This window comes from Sturnira hondurensis, unplaced genomic scaffold, assembly GCF_014824575.4.
Source record: "Sturnira hondurensis isolate 20B ecotype Veracruz unplaced genomic scaffold, ASM1482457v3 Scaffold0014745, whole genome shotgun sequence".
In the NCBI taxonomy this organism is placed as follows: Eukaryota; Metazoa; Chordata; class Mammalia; order Chiroptera; family Phyllostomidae; genus Sturnira; species Sturnira hondurensis.
The window spans coordinates 2310852-2338798 of NW_028087376.1; the positions used below are offsets into that span (position 1 = coordinate 2310852).

Consider the following 27947-nt stretch of genomic DNA (forward strand, 5'->3'; position numbering starts at 1 on the left):
ATGGGAGAAAAGTCATAGTTTCGAAGTTTGCTAAGCTCCACAGGAGAGATGAAGGTGATATTGAGGGGGTCACAGATGTTTACAAAGTGCAAAAAAATGGCACTTGCTTCTTTACAATGCTTATGTTGTCGGGATCTCAGACCCATACAGACATTTCCTCTCTAATGTTTAACCCATTTCTGAAGTGAAATGGCACATAGCATACCTTGAATTGGTGGCTCTGAAATCTGACAGGTTGCATAGTATTGTCCCAGTGACATTATTCACATAACAAAGCTAGAGTCAGAATTCATTTCTCCTAATGTCCAATCTGTAAGAGCAATGAGTAAAACAGCCAGAAAGAGTATGATATCTAGTCCCTTCCAAAGAGAAGACCTGACCTCACCCATTCCACACAGGAGGTGCTTAGGACGGGTCGTGGGGGAGGCTGGGAGATTAAAAATCAGGACAGCATGCAGGTTTTCTCATGTTGTGACGATTTGTCAATCTCTGGTATTTTTAGGTTCTGCTTTCCCCCTCCCCACTTTCTGTCATGCCTGCAATTTCTGTTTTATGAGAATCAGGAAGTGCCACCAAACATGTTATTAATAAGGAGAAATTCAAGCTCAGTTATGATTTGCACAGGTTCTACAGTAACTATGGATAGGGACATCTAGACTTACAACAGTTCAACATTTTAACTATAGCACTTGCTAATAATTAAAGAAGCTCAGCAGTCACACACGCTGCTGCCAAGGCCTCTAACCCCTCTAACAGCAGGCGCTCCGACGCGAGCCATGCAGGTGTTACGGGTCAGCCGAGTGCCCGCCATGAAGGGAACCTCCAGCTACTAAGCCAGCAGTTTGTTCTTAATAAAGAGTGGTGGTTACAGCCAATACAGAGACTTCGTCCTGAGCATAAATAGATCCAAAATATTTAGACATATTTTGGTAAAGTCTGAAAATAGTTCCTCAGTATAAGAAAAATGAAATGACAATCTGATTTGGTTCAATTCCTGATACAAAAGCTAGAAAATAAATGAGAAACAAGGCAGAGTAGCCAGTTAAAACGAAGAGACCGATCCTTCCAAGATGGAGGGAAGTAAGAAAAAGAAGAAAGACAGCAGGAATGTATGTTTTCTACATACATGAGAAGTGGTTTCCCATCTTACCAGCATATTATGGATTCATGAGAAAAATCACTCAGAGAAGCCTGAAGCTTTGAGACTACTTTGGCAAGTTCTCTGCCTTGGAGAGCAAACCATGGTCCCAAAGAGCCCGTGGAGCCTGCGGGCACTCACGGTGGCAAAGGGAGTCTTCCCAGGCACAGTGGGAAGCAGGCTGGGAACATGAAAGCAGCTGCTGCCAGAACCTGGCAGGAACTCCCACCTGTAAGTCCCTCTGGCCCCCTGCCCCTGGAAGTAAACAGCTACAATGCCCATAAGAGAAAATGGCCTATAACTATCACATGGAGCACAACGTCCCCAACACGGGCCTGAAACAGTCAAACACTGGAAGCTCAGCTTGAAGCATTTATTAAGAACTGAGGAAAAACCTGTCCCTTTCAATGAGAACGGAACCAAGGACCGCACCTGCAGGCAGGTGCGACTGGGATAAAGCTTCACTTACGCATGACTTCCATGACCCGGTGGCGCAGAAAGGTGCGGCTGCTCTGCAGGGCTCCGAAACGCTTCAGGTCCAACTCCCAGACGCTCTCTGAGGGATAGCCATGCACCATCCATTCAGCGAGGTACCTGTTTGGGGGGTGGGAGGATGACAGTTGTTGGGCCTCAGGTGTGATACTTTCCACACTGAACCAGGAATCAAGAACCAACAGGATCAAATGTCCTATCTTGTCAGGAGCCGGTTTGGCGATTCTGGGTACCCTGCCCACCTGCTCTGGGAGAGGCCGACCTGGACCTTCTACCACCGCTCTCGCAAGACCACTACAAGGGTTCCAGCCCTAATGATAAGGTTCCCCAGAAAAATGTTTAAGACACAGGCACGTCTAGGAAAACATAAGACTAAAACATATACAAATGCCTTCTCCTTCATACACCCAATGTGTTTTTTCCTGTGAAACAGCCTGCTCAGGAAGGTACGCAACCATCTGACTACACCTCCTCTGCACCAAAGGTTTTCGTAACTCCACTTTCGTAACTGTTTTCAGAGCCATTCTACAATTCACTCCAGAAAAATGTCACATTAGTTTAAAAAGCAAACAACCTTTTAATTGTAGATATATAGTAACATAAATTGACCACCTTAACCACTTTCCGTGTAAAGTTCAATGGCATTAAGTATATTCACATTATTGTGCAACCTTCACCACTGCCTACCTGAGTGGGCACTACTGCTCACTACTGCTCATCTTCCCAGACTGAGCCTCTTCATCCATTAACCAATCATCCCCCAATCCCTCCCTGCCCAGCTCCCGGCATCCGCCTTTCTACTGTCGGTCTCTGTGAATTACACTAGTGTAAGTCTCTCATACAAGTGAATCACACAGTACTGGTCTTTTCATGAGCCACTTACTTAGTTTTTATTAGTACCTGCTTTTCAAATTAAAACTTGTAATACTCAGCATGATCATCTATCTCTCCTCAAATGGATATTTCTTTTTTTCTAAAGAGATTTTATTTATTTATCTTAGGGGGGAAGGGAAGGAGAAAAGGAGAGAAATGTCAATGTATCGCTGCTTCTCCCAAGTCCCCCGCTGGGAACCGGCCTGCAACCCAGGCATGTGCCCTGACTGGGAATTTGAACCGTGATTGTGTGGTTCGCAGGCCCGTGCTCAACCCACTGAGCTACGTAAGCCAGGGCTCACGTGGACATTTCTAAATTCAAATACATACTCCAAGGACCTGCATTTGTCACAGCTGAAAGAGTGCACAGAAATATCCCTCCCACAGTCTCTGTGGCCACCTCCAAAAGAGGAGTCCCAAAGACATTTTGAACAATGACATTTCAGGAATATCAGGAGAGCCCTTCCCTGGTAATTATTTTGAAGGACGGGAAAATTACATGTATCTTCTTACTACTACCATACCAGATCAAATACATTACATGCCATTTTAGCAAGTGATTCCAGAAAGGAAGAAGCCCATCAGGCTCAGCGTGAGTGAGAAGGACTTACTTGCCAGCTCCCCCGCCAAATGAAAGGCCAGCAGAGTTCATTCCCGCCAGGACAAAGTAGCCCTGCACCAAAGGAGACTCGCCCATGATGCACCTCATGTCCGGCGTGAAGGTCTCGGGGCAGTTCACCAACTTCATGATCTCCAGGGTCTCCAACTCGGGCATCCTACGCAGGAGAGAACTCAGCAGGGGCTCTGGGCAATAAAAACAAAGCCAAACGAGTCCTCAGCTTCAGGGAATTCCAAAGTTCCAACCCCCTTCTCCTGCCACAGAATCTCTTGGGAGAGGTCTTCTGGAAGAGCCAGCTGGGCCACTGACCAGAACGCAGAAACCTCGATGGGATCACGGGACACACCTACGAAGTGCTTGGCTCGACGACTGAGAAGGGAGATACTCTTTGGATGGAAAGGCAAGGGGCTGTGGCAGAGATGACGCACGTGGGCACAGATAAGGACCTCGAGGGGCTCAGTGCTGAGGCTCCCACGTGGCATCAAGAGAGATGCCATGAAAGGGCAGGCTCCCAAAGCGGGAACAGCTGCAAAGACAGATGCTCAGCCCATAGGCACTCCGTCACCTGGGAGCGGTCTGGTGGGGCAGTGACACAGGTGACACTGGACCAGAGCTGGCTGGTGGGTGGGGTTTCCTCATGCTGTGTTCTCCACTTGTAAAAGTTTGAAGTTTCCCACAATAAAAAGATTATCTTGAAAAAAATCTATTAAGAATGGGAAGGAAACTCTTCAGCATAGACCCTTTAATATCTTTTAAATTTGGAATCATGTGACTATATTAACTATTCAATACATAAAATTAAAATTATAAAATTGAGTAAACCATATTAATAATTCTTCTAAAAATATCTTTAATTTTATAAGAAACCCTATGAAAATGTTTCCTCCTAGTCTAAAATTTCAGCAGTTATTTTAGTTCAATAATAAGCCAAAAGCCCACTAACCAAGACTTAGTCTTCTGACTCCGCTACCCAGTAACTGTCCTGAGCCCAGGCAAACTCTGCGGCCTGCCCTCCGTAACCTCCACAGTGGGCTGTTAAAAGGATGGAAGAGCGTGCTATTGTTGAAAACGCTTTGAAAAATGTACCACCTTAGACGAGCACAGGGCATTACTAATGCTATCTAGTTCACACACCAAAGTGATCCCAGTCCTCCTGCAGATTCTGAATCTCCAGCTGGTTCTTGCCCTCAGTGAAAATTGGTTTCGGGGTTTTCTCAAAGCCTCCAGACAAGATGCCACCCTGCCAGTTCCGAATATAAATTCTGCCATCAGCATCCATGATAGCTAAGAAAGAGAAATGACAAGGGAGTGGGGAGAAGAGAAAATCCGGGGTTAGAGGTGAGCCATCTTGCTAAATGGACAGAAAACAGTGAAGCAGAAACACCCGCTATTGGCTTTACTAACCACGCAGCACCCCGTGAGCACAGTGGACACCACAGCTTTACAACATCCTTCCAGGTCTTCTGGGAGATTCTCCCCGTCAGACTGGTGGTGGAGACCATCTCTCTGACTACCCCTCCCGGGTCAGGGGTTTAGAAGCTTTGCCTAGTCCTGACCACCAGGCCACGTAACAGCCCCTGCGCCACAAAAAGCCTGAGACGGGGACTGCCAAGCCCATTCCAGGGACTCAGACCTTAAAAGGAATCAAACCCTCTCCTCCACACGCAGGGTCACCAAATATCCTGAGTTTACAGCTCACCCGTGACATTCCTACAATGTCCAGCATTCAAGTCTAAAACTCTAGGTTAATTTCAAATATTATCAATTTAGACTTCTGTCTGGGACTACAGTTAGCTTGCAGGGGGAAAAAACTGCTTAAGTGGAATGCCCGTTTTGGCCATCCTTTCATAAAGCATTCTTAAGGAAAAGTCAGAACTGGGCCACCTCCCCGTGGCATGCTCTAGAAAACATAAGACTCTTTTGGGCATGTTCCATCCTTAGCAGAAAGTCTTCCTTTTTAGAAGACAGGACAGGGGCAAGGAAACGAGACTGAAAACGAAGCGCAGGTCCTCACTTGGCATGCTGCTGTGCAGAGGGGTCTCCCAGGGGCGAGTCAGGAGGTAGAAGTGTTCGCAGGCATGTAACGGGATACTAATCGGCTCCTCGTTGGCCAGACCCAGCTCGTATGCCCACTACAAATGGACAGATTGATTGTGGGTGGAAGAGGAACAATAAGAAAAATGAGCAAGTTCAGCCGCTTGAAAAGAGTTTAATTTCAAGTGGCTCGTGTGTGCTCTCGCTACAACGTCAGGTGTGGGAAACCAAGAGTCAGCCTGCGGTAGTTTACTTATTTGGATGGGTAGCAATACTAGACTTTTTAAACCATAAAACTTACTTTTAGCTCAAAGATAGACAGACTTAGCAGCTATTAACAGGAGCTCACGGGGAGCAAATGAGGCCTTTTAACAAAATGCCTGGCCTCAACTACAACCCCCAAGTACCAATCACGAGGAACTTCCCAAGGCAGGAAGTATTCCTAGATCACTTTGAACGGAAAGGACCAATGTGTCTTAAAAGCAAAAGCAGCTTAGTGTTCTGGAAACGGAACCCATGCTCCTGAGTTCACAATAAAACAGCCTAACACTTTATTTGCTATGTTAAAGAATGAAATAAAACACCATGGAAAAACCCAATGCCAAAAATTTATGTCAACACCCAAGTGCTTCCCAGCCCTCCTGGCAGGAGAGCACCATGCCCCCAGGCAGGAGGCAGGTCACGGGCTCTGCTGCAGGGAAGGCTGGGGTTTCTGATGGGGAGGACGAGAACCCCGAGTCCTCCAGCCCACACTAGAAACGGTGTGGGCCCCGACATCTGTTTAGTTTGTCACCAGAGAATCTTAAGTCTCTACACCAAAAAAGTCCCGGAGGTAAAAGGTGAGAAAACCAGAGACCCCCTTTGTTGCTAACCCACCTGACCAGCACAGTTGACAAAATACTGGCATTCGATCTGCCCTTTATCTGTCTCCACGCCAGTAACTTCACCTTTTTTGACCATCACGTGAAGAACACTCGTCCGGTCGTAGATCTGAACCCCTGTTCGAAGGTAAAGAAAGAGTGGGAACATCGAACTCGAACCTCCGATGTTCCAGAACCAAGGCCTCTGCAGCCGATTCCCAACTCTCAGGAAACACTGAAAAGGCTGGGTCGATGCTTTAATTTCAGAAAAGAGAACTCCCAGGAACCACATCCTGAGACTGTAAATGAGACTTTCCCAAGGTTAAAAACAGCAGGCAAATTTAGTAACGACTTCAGTGCACAGTTCCATTCCAGGAATGGTAAGAGGGGAGAAGTTGTTCAGAGCCCCTTAAACACCAATCTGCCCCATCGTGAATCAAAGCGCACACCACCACAGACACTGGCGTGTCCTCCCCTCATTTCTCCAAACCCAGGATGCGATCCAAGCTGTGGGTTAAATCTCCAAGGTGTGTTCTAACCTTGGAGCTTCTCAAGTTCAGTGGCTGAAAAGAGTCCCCTAAGTCTGAAGTGTACTACATCAGTAATAAGAGCCGTTCCTTAGAACTTTAATAAGAAAAATGTGGCCCCGAGGAAAAATATTAACAGATAGTATATTAAAACAGAAGGAGCCAGTGTACAAAATGGTAGCTGAGTGGGCATCGCTGCCTCCTGTGAGGCACGCCCTTGCACAACCTCTGCCTCCTAATCCCAAACCTGCTTACCATTCTGGGAGGCAGCACTCGCCAGGGCAAGAGCCACATCGGCAGAGGACACCACTGCATCCTCGGGGACATGCATGGCCCCCACCAGGTCGTGCACATTGAGGAGAGGGTGGAGTTCAGCCACTTTCTTGAGGGAGATGATCTCGGAAGGGATGCCTATGACGCTGCCACAGAACACAAGGGGACAATGACATTCACTGGCCCTCTGGCAGAGGTCAGTGTGACAGTAAAGCCAGGAGTGCCTTCTAGCCTCATACGTACTTCAGCCTTGAGTTGATGCGCTTCAGGGAGATCAGGCGGTCCTGAGTCTGGGCCAGAAAGATGGAGCCGGTCCTCACGTAGCCTGCAGGAAAATTAGCCCAGACTCAGACCAGGAAAAATGCAGGGTGGGGGAGAGGCGAGCCCATGAGACTGTGAGGGAGAAGGCCTGTGAGGAGTCCTGGGGGGCCGTCCTCCACACATTCTCAGCTCTGAGTTGTGTGAGGATCAAATGAGACTTTAATGCACACAAAATCATTCTTAAAAAAAATAAAAGATGCCACTGCTCAAAAACTATTGGGGAGGAAGGGAACCCATATTCTTCACTCTTTTTAGATTTTCTTCCCCTAGTTTTGGTGGGAGTGTAGCCCTTGGTGAAGACAGCTCACGACATCAGATAGGGGATGGAACCCTATCTCCTTCCCCAGGACAGCCAACAGGTATGCGACCTAAGCTCAGCCCATCAGATCCCTGGGATACTCAGCCTTGGGCAAGCAGGTGAATGGCTGGCGATCACCTGAATTTCAAGTGCAGAGCATCCAGGCCAGAAGGCTCTGTTCCCCCGAAGTGCCGTCTGTGGGGCCCTGGCCTCTACACTGCCTCCTGCTGGTTTGTGATCACAAATCACTGACACAACCACTATTACACATGGGTCAGTGACAATCCTCCTAAAATGTGATGACTCACTTCTTATGAAGAAAGAGTTGAATCAATCAGTTTCTTTTCAAAGGAAGTACAGGGAGAACAGTTTATATTCTTAATTTCTGTTGAAATCCTCAGGTAAATATACCCTTCACTGACATGACAAGAATGTCTCAGTTTAGAGGACTGGAATTTCAGAGAACGGTGTTTAAAATCAATTTACCAGACTACTCCGATGATTTGTGGGCTACTCACACTCTGGATTTCACATTGAGAGAAAGAAAAGGTTCAGAGTTATTTTATACTTACTATAGACTGGATATAGGAAACTACCACTGTATATGTTCCTTTTAACCCACTATTTTTTAAAATTGTATTATCACTGAGTTAAAAAATTGGCTCAATCTCCCTAAATCTAGGTTTATTTCAGCTGCAAAAGAATGACCCTCATTATAAGATGCAGCAATACATGAAATACTCTCAAAGATTATAAACTTTCAGACGGCTACACTCAGTCACCACCACACTCACCCCGCAGCCCTGCAGACACCAACCCTCACGGTCGGGACGAGGCCTCGGTGTCGCACAGTGCTCTGACAGGCAACTAACGTGCACCTCAAGTAAGTGGACCATCAGGGCCATCTAAGCAAGCGGCACACGTGTCACCTCATCTGTATCCATGGCTCAATGGCCGTCCACTCAAGGAAACGACCACGGCAGGGCACACCCGCACAAACGCCAGACGGGAGGCCTCTCCATGGAGGCCCCTGGCCACCTGTCATTGTGCCACAGGTGAACCACTAGGGGGCGAGAGCCTGAGGGCGACCCCCTACTCTGGCTCACCAGACTTCCTCACTGCTCCGGAGGCATCAAGGAGCAGTCAGGGCCAATGAGGGCTCCAGATGGTGATCTAGAAAGAACGCTAAGCTAACTTACCTTACAGAAAAGAAGCCTATGACCCTCATCCCTCTGGGATCCAACCAGCTGAGTGATGCAAGGCTCAGCAACGCACCAGTATCTGACCCAGTGGAGTGGGACTCAGCTGCTCCATCTCTGGGGCCGTTATGTGGACCCTCTTCTGACTAAACCCTGGGTAATACCTGATTCGAGTACCTTGTTGCCATCCTTAAATCCAACCAAAGGGACCGTTTCCTGACTGTCCTGCCAGTAGCAGGTATCTTCCCTAATAAAACGCCAGAGACAGCAAAGCAACAGGAAATACTTTCACTGTGTTTACCTGCGAGCCCTGCCTTTCCACAGGAGGCCTGGTCCAGTCCAACAACACCAAGGGGCACCAGACGCCCAGGGCAGGCCAGGTAAGGAGGCACTGGATCTCGGCACTGTGCTGAGCAGGGTCACCCTCGGGTGCATGCTCCCTTCACCCCAGTCCTGGCCCCATGACGTGCCCGAGAATATACCACCTCTTCCTTCCAGGCCTCCTGCTCCTCTCCTGGCATCCCTTCTCTCCAACTCCATGGCTAGGAAACCCTAGTTATTAGGCAATGGGCTCGCTCTAGTTTATAAATGAGGGTACACTTCATGAAAGTATGAACTGTATTAGTGGAAATGTTATAACCCAAAATTTCAAATAAGTCAGACCTCTCTTTCCCTAATGAAAACACTGTCACATGTCATATAATTTCTAAATGGGCCAGTGAGGCACACCACACACTGAGCTCACACTCTGATCACACGGCAGAGCCACTTCAGTTGGCAAAAAAAAAAAAAAGCAAAGCTACGATCCTTTGTCAGGATTAGTCTTGAATTACCCGTGACGTGAATTACACAAGGTCCTCAGAAGAGAAACTCTGACATACACAAGTGTCTGGAACCTCACCACCAGGCGTGGCCACCCACTCGGGATGATTAGTGTGCTCCCCACACAGCTTCACTGGCCATGGCAGCAAGCTCAGCTCCGGGCCTCTGGCTGATCCGTCGCCGCACAACAAACTGACCGCCTCCGATCAGCCTCTGGCCGCCTTTCCCCCTTTGATGGTAGGGGGCCACGGCATGGGTCAGTCGTCCTCTTCTTGGGACAGCTCCTACTCATTCCAGCGCTGGTTAGCTTATTACCCCCTGGGCCCACCCACCCCTATCCCACAGGGAAAGAGAAATCTGTGAATGCTCTCAGTCAGGAACATCCTCACCAGCAATTTTGTGAAGTTCAATGGTCGAGCTGAGACCACCAGCACCTCACCTTCCAATCCTCCGGCTGCTGTCACAGCCAGTGCCGCCGCCACTTTCCACACTCACTTTAGTGAGTGAGATACACTGGAAATGGCTCAGAAAACTTTCCTATCGGAATAAGGATTACATCGCCTGAAAGGGATCTGGAATACTGACTGAACGCCCTCATTCTAAAAAACAGAACCAAAGACAGCACAAAAGTGAAGAGACCTGCCCAAGGTAACACTCTGCCCAGTGGCAGCCCCGGGGCTGGAAGTCAGGTCTGAGTCACCAATCCCCAGGCCAGTTCACAGGGGACCAGACACAGCACCAAGTGAGAGTCCACGGCACAGAGGCCAGTAAAGGACTGACTACCTGCTCACCTGTTTGGATCCCTGTTTCTTGCTCTAACTGATGGTACAGTTTGTTTGAATAGTCTGCCATCTTCTGCTCGATGCTCAAGTGCCTGGCAGTGCTCACGATGCCAGCGCAGAACCTCGTGGAGCCAGCAGCCAGCCTACAGCACAGATCCAAAAAGCTGTTAGTTGGACTCACATGTCTGTGAAAGCAGCAAATTTAACTTCCACACTGCAGCACTGTTCTATCCTATCGAAGGATGGAAACAACCTACGTGTCCATCAACACGACACTGATTTCAAAATTAGAATTCACCCACACGATGGGATACTATACAGCCATGAAAAAGGAGTGAGAAAGCCTTTATGCAACAATGTAGAACAATCCTATTGAGAAAAGTAAAGTGAGGAACAGTGTTTAGGGAATGCTACCACTTGTATAAAACAGGGAAAAATAAATGAACACCCATATACACCAATATACACTGGTGAACATACATGTGCTCATGAATGGAAGGCACCGGCACTGATACAGCAGGAACCTGCCTGGCCTCCAGCAAGGAGAACTTGAGGCTAGAGGCCAGGGGCAGGAGAGAGACTTTCCTTACACATTCTTTGACAACTTTCTATGCTGGTTCATGTGAATGTATTGTTTTTTAAGAAATAAATTTTAAATTAAAAAAATGTCCAGTTTACTATAGGCAATAGAACACAAAAGTCTTAAATAAAGAACATTAGGGAAAAGTGAAAAAATTCAAATAAACTATGAACTGTAGTTAATAATAATGTGACAATGTTGTGAGACAGTAACACTGATACAAGATGTTAATAACAGCCCTGGCTGTTGTAGTTCAGTGGACTGAGCATGGACCTGCAAAGTAAAGGGTCACAGGTTTGATTCCCAGTCCGGGAACATGCTTGGGTTTACAGGCCAGGTCCCTAGTGGGGGCCAGACAAGAGGCAACCACATGTTGATGCTTTTCTCCCTCTCTTTCTCCCTCCCTTCCCCCCTCTCCAAAAATAAATAAATAAAAAATATTTTTAAAAGTGTTCAGCCCTGGCTAGCATAGCTCAGTGGATTGAGCGCGGGCCTGCAAACCAAAGGATTGCAGTTCGATACACAGTCAGGGCACAAGCCTGGGTTGCAGGCCAATTCCCAGCAGGGGATGCATGAGAGGCAACCATACACTGATATTTCTCTCCCTTTCTCCTCCCCTTCCCCTCTAAAGATAAATAAATTTAAAATTTATTTTTAAAAAGGTATTCATAACAAGTGAAACTGGGGGTGAGAACTCCCTCCTACCTTCTCAATTATTCTGTGAATCTCAAATTGTTTCAAAATAAATTACTGAATCAAAAAAAAAAAAAAAACCAGAAATGGAGCAGAATGCAGGCAATCCAACCCCTAGAGGAAGGCCTTGGCCCACAGGGTTTACACTGCTGCCTGATCACAGAAAGGGGAACAAGGCTTCTTGTAAACCTGAAATAAATGCGTGTTTCAGAGACTTGTTTTGTCAGAATCTGCCAGCTCTGAAACCAGAAAACACGGCTTTTAGACATCGCCAAAATAAAAGAGTATAGTGTTCCCCCCTGTGATTCTTCTCATGCTACTTAGCAACAGTGATTAGCTTCCTGTGGGGCCATGTCACAGAAAGGGGAGGGGGGGGACCCACGTCTGGCTGAATCCTTACCTGCCCTGCTCCAAAAGGACAATGTCCTTCCACCCCATCTTGGACAGGTGATAGGCCACAGACGTGCCCATGATTCCCCCACCACAGATGACCACCTGCGCCTCGGCAGGCAAGGCGACAGAATGCGCTGTGGACGCCGACGCACTGCTTCTGGCTGAGGACCAGTTCTGCCATCCTCGGCTGGCTCTGTGTCTTCGGACCACTGAGAGCCACCGGTAAAACATCATGTCGGTCAGCCCCCGGAGATGTGCTCTCGCTCAGCTTGGGAGACTCCAAGTATTCGAACTACATAGAAAAAAACAAACGTATTTCATTCCACTGCACTGAGTGCACAGGATTCATGAGAAAAATTGCAACAAAAAACAATCATTCATTCAGCAAACACGTGAGGATTAACTCAGTCTCAGACACTGTGCTAGGTTTGCTACACCAGCAAGCAATGATGGGCTAAAGCCCCTGCCTTTAGTAGCTTTGAGAGAAAGGAGAGCTGTGTATGTGGGGACGGAGGTGTTAGCAATACACATATAAATGAGTCACAAGGAGTAACTAGGGACATGATTAATACCCTGGTCAGAAAAGATGACATTTGATGGAGGAAATGGAACCAGCTGAGTGCTCCCGACAGAGGAATGAGCATGTCAAAGGCCCTGCAGTGAAACAGACCTTGGTGGACTCAAGCACAGCAATAAGGCCAGAGTGTCCCTGGCATGAGGAGTGAGGGGGAAACAATCTAAGATAAAGCTGGAGGCACAGGCAGAAAGCTGTTACACACTGTCCTTGAAAGTGGGGACTTTGTTCTAAGTGCCAAGGAAAATACTGAGGAGGAACGAAACAATCTGATCTATTTTCCAAGAGCAGTCTGCTCCACGGTGCAGACTGGGTTGTGGAATGAGAAGGCAGATCTGGGTTAGGAAGCCACAGCAGCAGTCAGGGGGGACATCAGGGTAGCTCAGACAAGGATGGTGGCAGTGCAGAGGTGTGACTGGACGGTCTTAGAAGCAGAAGGCAGAAATAAGGATGATGGTTGTGTTTCTGGCTTAAGCAACGGGGGCCACTCAATGTAGTGTGAAGGAGAAGGAAGGGATAGGGAATGAGGCTGGGAGGCTGAAGGGCAGTGTGTGTGAGTGTATGTGTATGCATTTGAATGTTCAACTTTAATTTTTTAATTACATTTTATTGATCATGCTATTACAGTTGTTCTGATTTTTCCCCCTTTGCCCCCTCCACCCGTCTCTTTCAGGCAATCCCCCCACCATTGTTCATGTCCATGGGTCATGCTATAAGTTCTTTGAATGTCCAACTTTTAGATGTTAAGTGCAACACACCCATTCAGCAGCCACGTGGAAACACTACGCAGCAGCTGGATGTGCATGCCTGCGATCGGGAAGGAGCTATGGGTGTCATCGGCACACACCCAATATTTAAAGCCCTGACATTCTGAGGAACAAGAACTTTGAGGCTTTCCCAGTATTACAGATTGGGAGGGGAAAGAAAAAACTAGAGACAGAACTGAATGCTGCAGCCAAAGCAGAGTGTACAGATAAAGACAAATAGCTGAAGAGGAGGAGGAGCAGTCGGTATGACAGAAAGAAAACCAGGCAGGGGGGTATCACAGAAGCCAAGAGGAAAGGGTTCTAAAAGGCAGCTAACTGCAGAGGGGCTGAGGGGCAGAGATGGGCACCCCCATGTCCACCAGGATTCGATAGCGCAGAGGTCCTGGTGTCCTCAAGAACAGATTCGCGGGAGAGGGAGGGATGAAATACGGGCGAGAACTGAAGATAAGTGAGATACAGGGTGCGGACGGCTCCATCACTGTCTGCTCTGATGGGGAGCAGAGAAGTAGGACGGAAGCGAGGGAAGAGTGTGGGGCAGAGCAAAGTTAGCTGGTTGTAGTTAAAGGCGGGAGCTGATCAGAATATTTCACTGCCAAGGGATGACCCAGTAAAGGGAAAGAGATGGGCGAGCAAGGAAAGGCGATTAACAAAGACGGGGGTCCCAGGGAAGGACAGAGACACAGGGTTACAGGCCTAAGTGAAGGATGGCCTCATGTTTCCAGAGGTCATGTGGGAGAGTCTGGGGAAACAAGACGTTTCTTCCAGAAGAGCAGAGGATGCTTCGGCTGATCTCTTGCACAAACGAGTCACGGGGTACAACCAAGCACACATTTCTACAGAATAAATATGAGACAGAGAAGGAAGAGTGAGGCCATGGGCATCGGGAGGTATCCCATAGGAAACGGGACTTACACTGAGCCTTGAAGGAGTAAAATTGGACAAAGAGAGATGGGAAACACACACACACAGAATAAAGTTACAGGCAAGTCTGACCATGTGTGTCTGTGGATGACAGTGAGGGGCTGCGCTGGGAGGCCTCAGTGTCTGAGTGCGGGCAGCAGGAACTGCAGGAACGTGGAGCCAGACCACGGAAGGCTGTGAAAACTTGGTCTGACTTGGGCCACTGTGCAGTAATGAATTACTACAGGCTGAGTGGGGCAAGGGCAGGTTTGAGCAAAACTAATCCAACGGTAAAACGGGACTGAAGTAAGAGCTGCTGGTGAACTATGCAGTCACTGCAATGTAAGATGAGAACCTAAGACAACAGTGGGGGCAGACAAGTGGACAGCAGGGCAGCACATGGCTATACGTCACCACCGCCATCTTCCATACCAGCCTCAACCCCCCGTCGGCTCCACCAAGGTGCGATGCCCGTCCATCTGGGAGGACTCTCAGAACTGAGACCAAATGCAGGTACAAACAGTGTCCCAAGAGAAACCTCATCCAACTGGGGACTGATTATTTTGGTCAACTTGTGATGGCCACCAGAGCTCCCATCCCTGGTGTCTATGAAACAGTCCCAGGATAGAAGCTTCCCCACATAGCCAATCTCCCTGTCACCTGTAATCTGGGAATACCTTAAACATGCCAACCTTCATATCATGGGAGTACTAGAAGAAGAGGAGAAAGCAAGGAACTGAAAGCCTGTTTGAAAAATGATGACAGAAAACACTCCCTAACTTGGTGAAGGAAGAAGACATACAAGTCCAGGAAGTGCAAAGAGTTCCGAAAAAGAGGAACCCAAAGATACCCACACCAAGACATAGCATAATTAAAATGCCAAAGGCCCAGAACTTCCAGCCAAGATGCAGGTGTAGGTGGAAACACTGTGCCTCCTCGCACAACCAAGTATAGACAACAAAGTTTTAGTAACAAAAACACAACCAAAACACAGAAAATGGAATTGTACAGAAGTCCGACAACAAGGAACCACTCAGCCAGACTGATACAAGGGTCGGAGCAAGCGACAGGCGGAGCGGGGTCAAGCAGGAAAAATCAGCCTGTCCGACGCAGGCGCGCGCAGGTGGTGGTTGGCAGATCCCAGGCGTCGGGTGGCAACGGGCAGACCCAGTGAGGGCTCAAGGAGGCAGGCTGACTGTGGTCATATATTCACACGCAGATAAACCAGGCAAAGGAGTGAGCAGTGAAACAGACCACGCAGGCCCCAGTAGCAGAGGGGTCCACCATTGCCCCTCTCTGACTCCGCCCCCACATACAGCGTCACTACCCAGCTACTGGGTTGCCCCGCCCTGGTGAACACCTAAGGCTCTGCCTCTCATATGTAACCGGTGCTAACAGACCAAAACGTTATGGCTCAAGAAGAACTCAAAGCCCCAGAGCCAATAATTCTAAGTGACCAAGAAATAGCCAAACTATCAGATGCACAGTTCAAAATACTGGTAATCAGGATAATCACAGAACTGGTCAATTTTAGTCACAAATTAGAGGAACAAATGAAGGCTAAACTAATTGAAATGAAAGGAAATGCACAGGAAACCAATAGTGATGGAAAGAAAACTGGGACTCAAATCAATGGAGTGGACCAGAAGGAGGAAAGAAACAGCCAAACAGAAGAGAATGTAGAAATAAGAATTCAAAAAAATGAGGAGAGGCTTAGGAACCTCCAGAACATCTTTAAACATTCCAACATCCGGATTATAGGGGTACCAGAAGGGGGAAGAGGAAGAGCAACAAGTGGAAACCTTATTTGAACTAATAATAAAGGAGAACTTCCCCAATCTGGTAAAGGGGAATTAAGGGGGCGAAATAGGACAACTGTAATGGCATATTTAAAAAAAAGAAAGTCTGTGTTCAAAATAAGTATTGCTAACTCAGCTTTTTTTTCTGTTTTCCATTTGCATGAAATATCTTTTTCCTTCCCTTTCATTCTGTGTTTCAATCTGAAGTGGGTCTCTTCTAGGCAGCATATGTACAAGTCTTGCTTTTTTAAGATTTTTTTGTCTTTAGCCTTTGGCATTTTTTAAAAATATATTTTATTGATTATGCTTCATTCCCCTCCACCCTGCACACCCCTCCCCCACCATTCCTCCCCTTTAGTTTATGTCCATGTGTCACAATTTCTTTAGATTCTATATTTCCCATACTACTCTTGCCCTCCCCCTGTCTATTTTCTACCTACCATCTATGCTACTTATTCTCTGTACCTTCTCCCCTCTTCTCCTCCCACTCCCCTGTTGCTAACCCTCCATGTGATCCCCATTTCTATGGTTCTGCTCCTGATCTAGCTGTCCTCTTAGTTTGCTTTTGTTTTAGGTGTGGTTGTTAATAACTGTGAGTTTGCTGTCCTTTCACTGTTCATATTTTTTATCTTCTTTTTCTTAGATAAGTCCCTTTAACATTCCATAAAATAAGGGCTTGGTGATGATGAACTCCTTGAATTCGACCTTATCTGAGAAGCGCTTTATGTGCCCTTCCATTCTAAATGAAAGCTTTGCTGGATAGAGCAATCTTGGATGCAGGTCCTTGCCTTTCATGACTTGGAATACTTCTTTCCAGACCCTTCTTGCCTGCAAGGCCTCTTTTGAGAAATCAGCTGACAGTCTGATGGGAACTCCTTTGTAGGTGACTGACTGTTCCCTTATCTCTTGCTGCTTCTAGGATTCTCTCCTTCATTTTCATCTTGGCTAATGTAATTATGATGTGCCTTGGTGTGTTCCTTCTTGGGTCCAGCTTCTTTGGGACTCTCTGAGCTTCCTGGATTTCCTGGAAGTCTATTTCCTTTGCCAGATTGGGGAAGTTCTCCTTTATTATTAGTTCAAATAAGGTTTCCACTTGTTGCTCTTCCTCTTCCCCCTTCTGGTACCCCTATAATCCGGATGTTGGAATGTTTAAAGATGTTCTGGAGGTTCCTAAGCCTCTCCTCACTTTTTTTGAATTCTTATTTCTACACTCTCTTCTGTTTGGCTGTTTCTTTCCTCCTTCTGGTCCACTCCATTGATTTGAGTCCCAGTTTTCTTTCCATCACTATTGGTTTCCTGTGCATTTCCTTTCATTTCAATTAGTTTAGCCTTCATTTGTTCCTCTAATTTGTGACTAAAATTGACCAGTTCTGTGATTATCCTGATCACCAGTATTTTGAACTGTGCATCTGATAGTTTGGCTATTTCTTGGTCACTTAGAATTATTGGCTCTGGGGCTTTGAGTTGTTCTTCCTGAGCTGTAACGTTTTGGTCTGTTAGCACCGGTTACATATGAGAGGCGGAGCCTTAGGTGTTCACCAGGGCAGGGCGACCCAGTAGCTGGGTTATGACGCTGTATGTGGAGGCAGGGTCAGAGAGGAGCAATGGCATTTGTTCCGCTCTCTCTCGGATTTCGGTCCCCTCTGCTGCTTCCTGCAAGCAAACTGGGCCCTTCTGGTGCTGGTTCCTGGGTGTGAGGGCCTGTGCATCCTCCAGGACCCTATAGGTCTCTCCAATGAACTCTCTGTGAGCCTGGGAGCTTCTCCTGGCACCTCAACCCCGAAGGTTTTTCCAATTGGTGCTTTTAGGCTTTAATTTCCATTGCTGGGGCCCTGGTTTGTGTGGTCTGTCTCACTGCTCACTCCTTTGCCTGGTTTATCTGCACGCAAATGTGTGACTGTGGTCAGCCAGCCGCCTTGTGCCCCCACTGGGTTCACCCGTTGCCACCCCACACGTGGAATCTGCCAACTGCTGCCTGTGTGCCTGGGTCAGTCTGGCCACCTTTTCCTGCCCAACCCTGCTCTGCCAGCCGCTGACTCCACCCCTCTTACCAGTCTGGCTGAATGGTTCATTGTTGTCAGATTTCCGTATAGTTCAATTTTTGTTTAAGTTTTTTTGTGTTTTTTTTTTTAAGGACTTTATTTATTTATGTATCTTTAGAGGGGAAGGAGAAAGGGAGAGAAACATCAATGTATGGTTGCCTTTTGTGCATCCCCTGCTGGGAGTTGGTCTGCAGGGAACCAGTCTGCAACCCAGGCATGTGCCCTGACTGGGAATCAAACCTTGATCCTCTGGTTCGCAGGCCTGTGCTCAATCCACTGAGCTACACCAGCCAGGGCTTCGTACAGTTCAATTTTCTGTATTTTGGTTGCGTTTTTGTTACTAAAACTTTGTTGTCTTTAAACTTGGTTGTGCGAGGAGGCACAGTGTTTCCACCTACACCTCCATCTTGGCCGGAAGTCCGATAACACAGACGTTCAAGCAAGGGATGTAACTACAAAGGGCACTTCATAATGGTAAAGGGATCACTCTAATAAGAGGTTATAACTCATAAACATCTACACACTCAATGTAAGAGCACCAAAATATATAAAGCAAATACTGGCAGACACAAACAGAAAGAGCAATGATAATACAGTTATAATTGGGGATTTCAACACCCCACTGACATTAATGGATACATCACCCAGGCAAAAATTAACAGGAAAACAGTGGCCTTAAGTGATATTTTAGACCAGATTGACATAATTGATATTTTTAGGGCATTTCACCCAAAAGCAACAGAATCAACATTCTTTTCAAGTGCACATGAAACATTTTCCAGGCACACGTTAGCTCACAAAACAAGTCTCACTAAATTTAAGATGACTGAAATTATGTCAAGCATCTTCTCCCACCACAGTATTAAACTAGATACTGACAACAAGAAAACTGAAAAACACAAACGCATGGAGGCTGACATGCTACAGTGAATGGGTCAGCAACAAGGTCAAAGAAGAAATCAAAAGCTACCTCCAGACAAATTTCCTCAGCAAAATATCAGCAAACTGAATTCAGCAATTACAAAGACCATCCACCAAGATCAAGTGGGATTTATTCCCAGAATGCAAGGTAGGTTCAATATCTGCAAATCATTAACGTGACACACCTCATTTTGTCATAAACAAAATGAGGGATAAAATGATATGACCACATCAGTAGATGCAGAAAAAGCATCTGACACAATCCAACACCTATTTATGATTTTTAAAAAAACCTCTTGGAAGAGAGGGAACATACTTCAACATAATAAAGGCCAAATATGACAAACCCAACATGATATTCAACGGTGAAAAGCTGAAAGCTTTTTCTTAAAGATCAGGAATAAAACAAAGTTGTCTACCTTGATCATTTTCTTAAATTTTTATTTATTTATTTTTAGAGAGGGGAAGGAAGGGAGAAAGAGAGAAACATTAATGTGTGGTTGCCTCTCACAACCCAGGCATGTGCCCTGACTGGGAATCAAACTGGCCACCCTTTGGTTTGCAGTTCGTGTTCAATCCACTGAGCTACACCAGCCAGGGCAACTTTGACCATTTTTTTTAAAAAGATTTAATTTATTTGTTTAGTTTTAGAAAGAAGGGAAGGCAGGGAGAGAAAGATCAATATGAGAAACATGAATCCGTTGCCTTTTGTACATACCCTGACTGGGGACTGGCCCAGAACCCAGGCATGTGCCCCAACCAGGAATTGAACTGATGACCTTTCACTTTGCAGAACCACACCCAACCAAGCCACACCAGTCAGGGCCACTTTTCAACATGTATTGGGAGTTCTAGCCACAGCAATCAGGCAAAAAAGAAACAGAAGGCATTTGAATTGGAAAGAAGTAAAACTGTCATTATTTGCAGATAGCATGATATTATATAAAGAAGCAAAGAATCCATCAAAAAACTACTAGAATAAATTCAGTAAAGCAGCAAGATACAAAATTAATATTCAGAAATAATTTGCATTTTTATACACCAGGAATGAACTAAAGAAAAGGACAATAAGAAAACAATTCCATTTAGAATTGCATCAAGAAGACTAAAATACCTAGAAATATTTTAACCAAGGAAGTAAAAGACTTGTACTCAGAAAACTATAAAACAATGAAGAAAGAAGCTGAAGAAAATACAAATAAATAGAAGGACACACCACGCCTGTGGATAGGAAGAGTCAACGTTGTTAAAATGTCCATACTACCCAAAGCAATTGGCAGATTCAATGCAGTTCCTATCCAAATGACAATCGCATTCTGCAGAGAACTACAAAATCCTAAAATTTACATGGAACTACAAAAGACAGTGAATAGCCAAAGCAATCTTGCAAAAGAAGAACAAAGTTGGAGGTATCACACTACCTGATATCAAACTATACTATAAGGCTATAGCCATAAAATAGCCTAGTAATAGCATAAAACAGGCATACATATAGATCGATGGAATAGAATAGAGAACCCAGAAATCAACCGACACCTATATGGTCAATTAATCTATGACAAAGAAGTCAGAAACATACAGTGGAATAAACAGTCCCTTCAATAAATCATGTTAAAAAAACTGGACAGATTCATGAAAAAGAATGAAACTGAATCGCCTTCTTACAACATCTATAAAAATCAACTCAAAACAGATTAAACACTTCAATGTAAGGCCCCAAACCATAAAACTCCAAGAAGAAAAACAGGGCATACACTAATGGGACTACTTAAAACTAAAATGTTTTTGCACAGTAAAGGAAACCACCAACAAAACGAAAAGACACCCTACTGACTGGGAAAAGATACTCACCAATGATGTAGCCAATAAGGGGCTAATATCCAAAATATTTAAGGAACTTAAACAACTTAACGCCAAAAAGAAAAAAACAATCTGATTTAAAAAAATGGGCAGAGGACCTCAATAGACATTTCTCCAAAGAGGACACACGGATGGCCAATAGACATATGAAAAGATGCTCCACATCACTAATCATCAGCAAAATGCAAATTAAAACCACAATGAGATACCACTTCACACCTGTCAGAATGGCCATCATCAATAAATGAATAAACAAGTATTGGCAAAGATGTGGAGAATATGGAACTCTTGTGTACTGTTGGGGGGATTGTAAACTGGTGCAGCCACTGTGGAAAACAGTACAGCGGTTCCTCAAAAAATTAAAAATGGATCTTCCATACTGGCTCAGGAGTTCCACTTCAGGGTATTTATACAAAGAAATCCAAAACTGTAATTCAAAAAGATAATGTGAGTCCCTATGTTCACTGCAGCATTACTAAAAGAAGCCAGCATATGGAAGCCACACAAGTGCCCACTGACAGACAAGTGGATAAAACGCTGTGGTACACACACACACACACACACTGGAATGTGACTCGGCCACAAAAAAAAAATGACACCTGGCCATTTGTGACAACATGGATGGACCTAGAGTGCACTATGCTGCGTGAAGCCAGTCAGTCGGAGACAGACAAATACCAGTGATTTCATTTATATGTGGAATCTAAGAAACAAAATAAACAAATAAAAACAAGTTCGTATATACAGAGAACAAATTGATGACTGTCAGATGAGAGGGGTGTTTGGGGGATGGGTAACAAGGGGAAGGAATTAAGAAGTGCAAATTTCCAGTTATAAGACAGTCATGGGTATGTGAAGTACCAAATAAGGAATATAATCAATAATACTGTAATAACTATGGTGACACATGAGTACTAAACTTACGAGGTGATCACCCCATAAGTTATATAAATGACTAATCACTATGTTGTACACCTTAAACTAATATTGTATGTCAACTGTAATTGAAAATTTCTTTAATTTTAAAAAGGAATAAAATAAAACCAGATGAGTGAAGAAAGGGTAGCCAGGAAGACAGAACCACTAGGTACATGCCCTAGCAGAGAAAGGAGAATTGCAAAAGTGGCAGAAGAGACATAATAACAGGTAAGTTTCAAGATGAAATAAATAACGCTAAATGATCAAGGTGCTAAAAACCAATAAAAGGTTTTGTGACTTGCATTCATCATGACCTTCAACAATCAGTGAAGTGTGAAGGAGGGGAACGGAGGAGCTAGACAAGATGGGGGAGGGAGGGGGAGGGAGGGGGAGGGAGGGGAAGGAAGGGGGCAGAGAAAGAGACAGAATGTGATTGATTCAAACAACAGGCAAAAAAATGAAGGAAAGGAAGAAACCAGAGTCTATTCTAGTAGCCTTGGAATTGGGTTAGCCAAAAAATCCATATGATTTTTTCGGTAAAATAAAAGACACATTATCATTTTCACCAATAACTTTATTTACCAGGATATTTTGAGTATGGCAGCTATCTCCTGCTACTGGCTTCTAATGGGTAGAGTCCAGGGGTGCTGCTAAACATCTTCCAATGCATAAGACAGCCTCACAGAAAAGAGTTATTTGGCCAAAATGTCAATAGTACCAAGAAACTTCACAAACTACTTTTGACACATTAGACAAGCCACAGTACCTTCTTCACACTACATAAATGTATTCATTCATTCATTTATTTTTGCATTTTTACCTCTTTTAAAATAATAAAGCATTGCCCTGCCTGGTGTGGATCAATGGATTGAGCGCCAGCCTGCAAATCAAGTGGCAGCTGCTTTGATTCCCAGTCAGGGCACATGCCTGGCACATACAGGTTCCCAGTAGGGGTCATGGGACAGGCAACCACACATTGATGTTCCTCTCCCTCTCTCCTTCTTTTCCCCCCTCTAAAATAATAAAATCTTTTAAAAAAGTAATAAAGCATAACATGCCAAAAATGTTGCATATTTTCTTCCATTTTCAATACTGAATGGCTGCACAAAAATTCCCCAACTTAGAAAGCTTTTTTTTTAATGCATGCTGATATGACAGTTGTCATAATACAATCTAACAAAACTGTTGCTAATGAAGTTGAAGACAACTTAGCACTACTTGATCCATTGTAGGGACAAAACACTAAACAAACTTTCTGGCCACCGAATAGCAAAAGAAAAGCAAAGTAAAGTTTTGATAACAAAGGTGGTGAAGCCAGTGGAGAAGACACCGAAAATATCAAAGAAAGAAATCACATAACCTGGTTCAAAATAAATTGTATTTTTTTAATTTTTAAAAGATTTTATTTATTTACCTTTTAGAGGGGAAGGGCAGGAGAAAGGGAGAGAAATATCAATGTATGGTTGCCTCTCGTGAGTCCCCTGCTGGGAACTGGCCTGCACCCCAAGCATGTGCCCTGACTGGGAATCGAACCGCGATCCTGTGGTTCACAGGCCTACAATCCACTGACCTACACCAGCCAGGGCTCAAAATAAATTGTATTTTTAATGAATAAAATGGTTGTGTAATATTCTCTGCTAAGAAGAATTTCTCTTAAAGAACCTCAATACTGAGGCTGGTTATGCTCAGATCTCCGATCGGCTCAAACCAGCAAGAGCAGGAGGACAGCTCTAACCCCCTCCGAGCTGTTCCTCTAACACAGCGCTGTGTGCGCCTGCGCTGCCGGCCCCAGGGAAGACTGGGCGACTACCGACGGATTAAGAGACCATTTCCCACACCTGCCTCAGCATAAGAACCGCCCCCCCGCCCCCCCCCACACACACCTCTTAAAAAAAAAAAACACTCCCAGGCTCTCCCTTCTCTGTAGATTCTGATTCTGCTAGTCCATGGCGCTGTATTTTTCAACAAGTGGACCAGATGACCAGGCAAGTTTAAGAAATTATTATAAATCCCCAGCACCGGAAAACTGTGCCCTTGGGCCCGGCGTGACCCCTCCACCAACCTCTGACACCACCACCGCGCTCGTCCTCCGAGGCCCCCACCCGCATCTGTTTGTCAATAAATCCCCAGCACCGGAAAAGTGTTGCTCTGGGTCCGCCTCACCCCGCCTCCCAACCTCACCCGCATCCTCCTCCCGTGTCCAGCTTACACGCTTAGGCAAAATGCACTTCGAGATTCCTGAATCAAATCTGTTATTCACATCGGATCCAAGGGCACAAACACTAAACACCGCCCTAGCCTAGGTTCTTCCAGGCAATTCACCGCCGGACTCTGCATCAGCCCCACTAGTTAGTAAAGCACAGGTGCACCGCACGTTTCCACGGGGGAAACCGATCCCACCTGCAGAAGAGGGAAACAGGGCTAGACAGGCCTCATCGCGCTGCGGGGGGGAGCAAGCCCCAGGCGGGGAGCCAAAAGTCAGGTCACCCCTGAAGAGCCGCTGCGCGGCGGCCGGGCACAGGTCCCCGAGTTCGGGACAACCTCCGCCCGGCGGGGTACGACCGCCGAGAGACCGAGGGAGGTTCAGGCGGACTCACTCTCGGCGCGGGTCGGCGGAGTCCGGTGGCCAGGGCGCGCCTTCTCGGGACAACCAGGCGGAACCCACGGGAAACGAGGGATGGCCGGGACCACTCCTGAGCCTGACCCAGGCGGAAAGACGAGACAGCGGGGGTCCTGGGCACTACGGCCCGCGCGGACGGGGACGTCTGAGCGGCCCCGCAGCGGTCTCCTTACCTCATGGGCGCCCGCGGGCTCCGCGCTTCGCCACGGCCGGCAAAAGACCCGCAGCAGCAGCTACAGTCAGCAGGGGTCCGGGTTCAGGAAAGGGGGAGGGGGCCAGGGACTGGGAGGGACGGGTTGGAGGGAATAAAGAGTTCCGGGGAAGCGGGGGACCGCGACCTTCCGCGCTTTACGGTCCTGGGAGCAAGGGTACGTCGGTGCGTGATCTCACTCGCGCAGGCGCGCCGTGGCGTCAGCGCTGCAGCCCCGCCCCTGCACGTGGGGCTTGTTGGGGTCTCGCTGGGTCTGTCCTTTGTCTCTGCCAAGGTGAAAGCTATTTGGAGGGGTTACCCCTCAAGGCCTCTTTAGAACTTCAGGCTCGTAACCTGATAATTTCTGCTAAGGCAACGAGGAGGATGTCCGAGGTGGGCAGCAACCCCGCTGGAGTGTGGGTTGTGCGGGGTTTCTCTTTATCGTGAAGGTGCTTTTCCCGGACTGGCCCCACTAGGGCTCAGCCCAAAGCCACTCTAGTCTGGGGCGTTAAAAGGCTGTTTGAACGGACAGTTTGTTTCTTGAAGTAGTTCAAGTCTTCCTGGGCGAGACTCTAGCAGAGCAGAGATTTCCAATCTGTAGCCCTGCTCCACCTTGGAGGCAGGATCTTACTCTGCGCCTTTCTAACTAGGGAAAGACGAATTCCCTTCAGACCATCATTTTTAGAAGTACTCCCCCGTCCACCCCTTCCTTATTATCACGCGGCCCTGTTTTCTTTCCTTTAAAAGGCTCATCACTGTGTAAAATATGTTTGTTGACTGATTTTCCAACTAGTTATAAGCCCTGCCCTCTCACGACAGATCTTTGATCTACTGCAAGGCTGTATTCGCAGCACTTAGAACCGTTTGGCACGTTGTCCAGTAAAACTTATTTTGAACGACAGCAATCGTGGTATAGCCACCCCTGAGTGTTGGGCCACACTCTGCTGTTCCCATTCTTTGGATTCAAGCACATCTCACCACACAAACCAATCTTGTTTTATTCACGGCCTCTTGTGGCCAGGCACTCTGGGGTGATGCGCTTCAGCAGTGCGCAAGAAACAAATGGCTTCTGCTTTTATGGAGTGTCAGTAAAGTTCCTGTGTCACCATGCCAGCCCATAATGTGCATACTTTATACACCGCACACTAGCCAGCTGACTCACACAAGACAGCCCACATGAGGTCTGGCTTCCTGAGAGCAGAAACTCTGCCTCTTGCTAACTGCTTCATGAAAAGTTCAAGGCATTCTGGGCTTCTCTCCTAGATAAATACTTCAATATTTTAGCTAAAGGCTTAAAGCTTGAGGTCACCTATTTGTCCCCCCAAACAATGGACAGACTAATGAATCTGATGTATATTTTTGGGGAAGCCTTCCCTGGTGCCCAAATGTGACTCTCTGTGGAGAAAAACTTCACAAGTTTTCTTGGTGAGTCAGATAGCTGGCCCATGCCATTTCAGTGCATAGGAATTTGGGAGAAACCTAGTTGTCTGTAGGAAATGGTGAATGAAATGAAGTGACATAATGTGTTGATTTCATTCTGTTTACATGCAGTAAGTTTTTTTTTTAACATCAATGTGTGGTTGCCTCTCACATGCCCCCCACTCAGGACCTGGCCCACAACCCAGGCATGTGCCCTCACAGGAAACCAGCCAATGACCCTCTGGTTCACAGGTGGGTCGGTGTTCAATCCACTGAGCTATGTCAGCCAGGGCTACATGAAGTAAGTTTCAAACAAGCTATTTAGATTTCTGTATGTTACTCACCTGTCACCATTTTGGCCTCCACTTTAAAATGCTAAGTCCTAAAACTTCTTTCATTGCCAATGTTAACTTATACTTTGTAGGCTCTCATAACCACCAGTGCACTACTTTAAGATCATGGAGTATGTTATGTTTTTGGCTGTTCTTTTCCATAAAATGTCAGAGTTATTCCTTGTGAGATTCTAGACTTCTCAGAGCAAAGCATCCCTTGAAGAATTACACATTTCTATGGGCCACTTTTCTCATGCTATCTAGATGTGGCTATTTTTATCTCTTGCAAAACTTCTGCCTTCTCCTTTTTCTGTTCTTAAGGACAGTAAATACAAGAGGTGGGAAGGATATTTTTAGCATCTGTTTCAAAAGATCTAAGCCAGGAATTCCTTTGCATACCAAGAACTGGGGCTTGGAGCACATCTTTTCTCCATTCTAGGTTCTCATGGCTTACACATGAGATTGTCACATGGTGGGCAGAGAGAGGAAGGCCAAAAAAAAACTCCATTTCAGTCTGTGGGTTCCCATCACCCCACTCAGGCTCTCCCTCCCCAGAACAGGTGGGTGGCGGGGGTTGGGGTGGGAATGAAAGCTGCCCCAGCCTGTCTCAGTGAAGGGCATTCTAAGCAGCACAGTTCACACTTTCCTCTCTGGTCAACTCTTGGGATGTATCAAAGCGCCACTGTAGTTACTATAAAGTGCTGTGACGTATTCTTTGCATGTGCACTTGTGTTCAGCCCTTTCTGTCCCTGTGCAGCATTAGCTGGTGGTCCTGAAGACGCCCGAGGCACTTAGGTACCTGGGGCCTTTCCTCAAGAGCCCTGGTGACTGACGTTAGGCACACGGGGTGACAGAGGACTTCTGTCCTCCATGAACACGGCATTAACATTGTGCGCTGTGATTCTGTCAGGGGAGATTTCAGTTAAGATTTTCTTTTCATGTTACTAGGTTTGTGAATGAATAAACAGACACTTTAATTACTCTTGCCATGCCTGCTTGTGAAATATTCTTTATCTGCAGTAACTCTTTAGTATGTGTCAACACAAAAGGAAAGCCTCATAAATAAAACCGTTGTTTCCTGTGTTACCAAGTTTAAAACCGAGTTAAAGTAGACACGGGCATCACATTACTCTCCATGCAGCGGTGGCCTGGCTGGAGAGAGAAAGCCTGCATACCTCCTTCTGAAGTTGTTATCTGTCACCGCGTTCAACATCCTGCTTCACAGTGGACCTCCTACTGAAAACCTGATGTTGGTGTACCTGTGAGCCCAGGTTTATGTGGGAAACAGGGTATGTGTGCATTCTCGGTCACACCCGTGGGGAGATTGCAGAACATTATCCATGAGGAGCAGCCCGTGCTCCTGCGACAGCCACGCCCATCCACAAATCATAGTGTATGTACGTGGTAAGACACCTGCAGGGGGCTCAATACCGTGCTGGGTGCTGCAGAACTATTTCACACAGACCGTGTAAGACAGAGTAACGCTGCAACAGCTACCGTGCCAGGCATGTGCCAAGTGCGCATGTGCCGAGTGCCCCAGCTGCACTACCTCACCAAAACGTCACGAAAACGGAGTGACAGAGATGAGAGTATCACTGAGTCACCTATGAGGAAAATGAGGCTTAGAGAAATGCATTCTCAGGTTGCAGGTAATAAAAACCAGGACTCACATCTAAGTCTTTAACACATGAAATAGTGAAC

The 27947-nt window shown here is 46.4% G+C and overlaps 1 protein-coding gene across 3 annotated transcripts in view; it reads right to left on the reverse strand.

The window, feature by feature from the left end:
* Positions 1 to 24680, reverse strand: part of PDPR (pyruvate dehydrogenase phosphatase regulatory subunit) — a 42537-nt gene extending 17857 nt beyond the window's left edge. Inside the window, exons 1-10 of one of the 3 annotated variants that reach the window (XM_037063641.1) lie at positions 24479 to 24680; positions 11912 to 12196; positions 10248 to 10381; positions 7060 to 7141; positions 6799 to 6962; positions 6033 to 6154; positions 5137 to 5254; positions 4257 to 4406; positions 3115 to 3307; positions 1608 to 1732 (exon numbers count right to left, since the gene is read on the reverse strand). In XM_037063641.1, the coding sequence (XP_036919536.1) occupies positions 1608 to 1732; positions 3115 to 3307; positions 4257 to 4406; positions 5137 to 5254; positions 6033 to 6154; positions 6799 to 6962; positions 7060 to 7141; positions 10248 to 10381; positions 11912 to 12138 (1315 nt within the window). In that variant the 5' untranslated portion in view covers positions 12139 to 12196; positions 24479 to 24680. Of the gene's footprint in view, positions 1 to 1607; positions 1733 to 3114; positions 3308 to 4256; positions 4407 to 5136; positions 5255 to 6032; positions 6155 to 6798; positions 6963 to 7059; positions 7142 to 10247; positions 10382 to 11911; positions 12197 to 24478 lie in introns of those variants that run through there. The other 2 variants (XM_037063642.1, XM_037063643.1) reach the window with 2 other exon arrangements.
* Positions 24681 to 27947: the final 3267 nt, after the last annotated feature.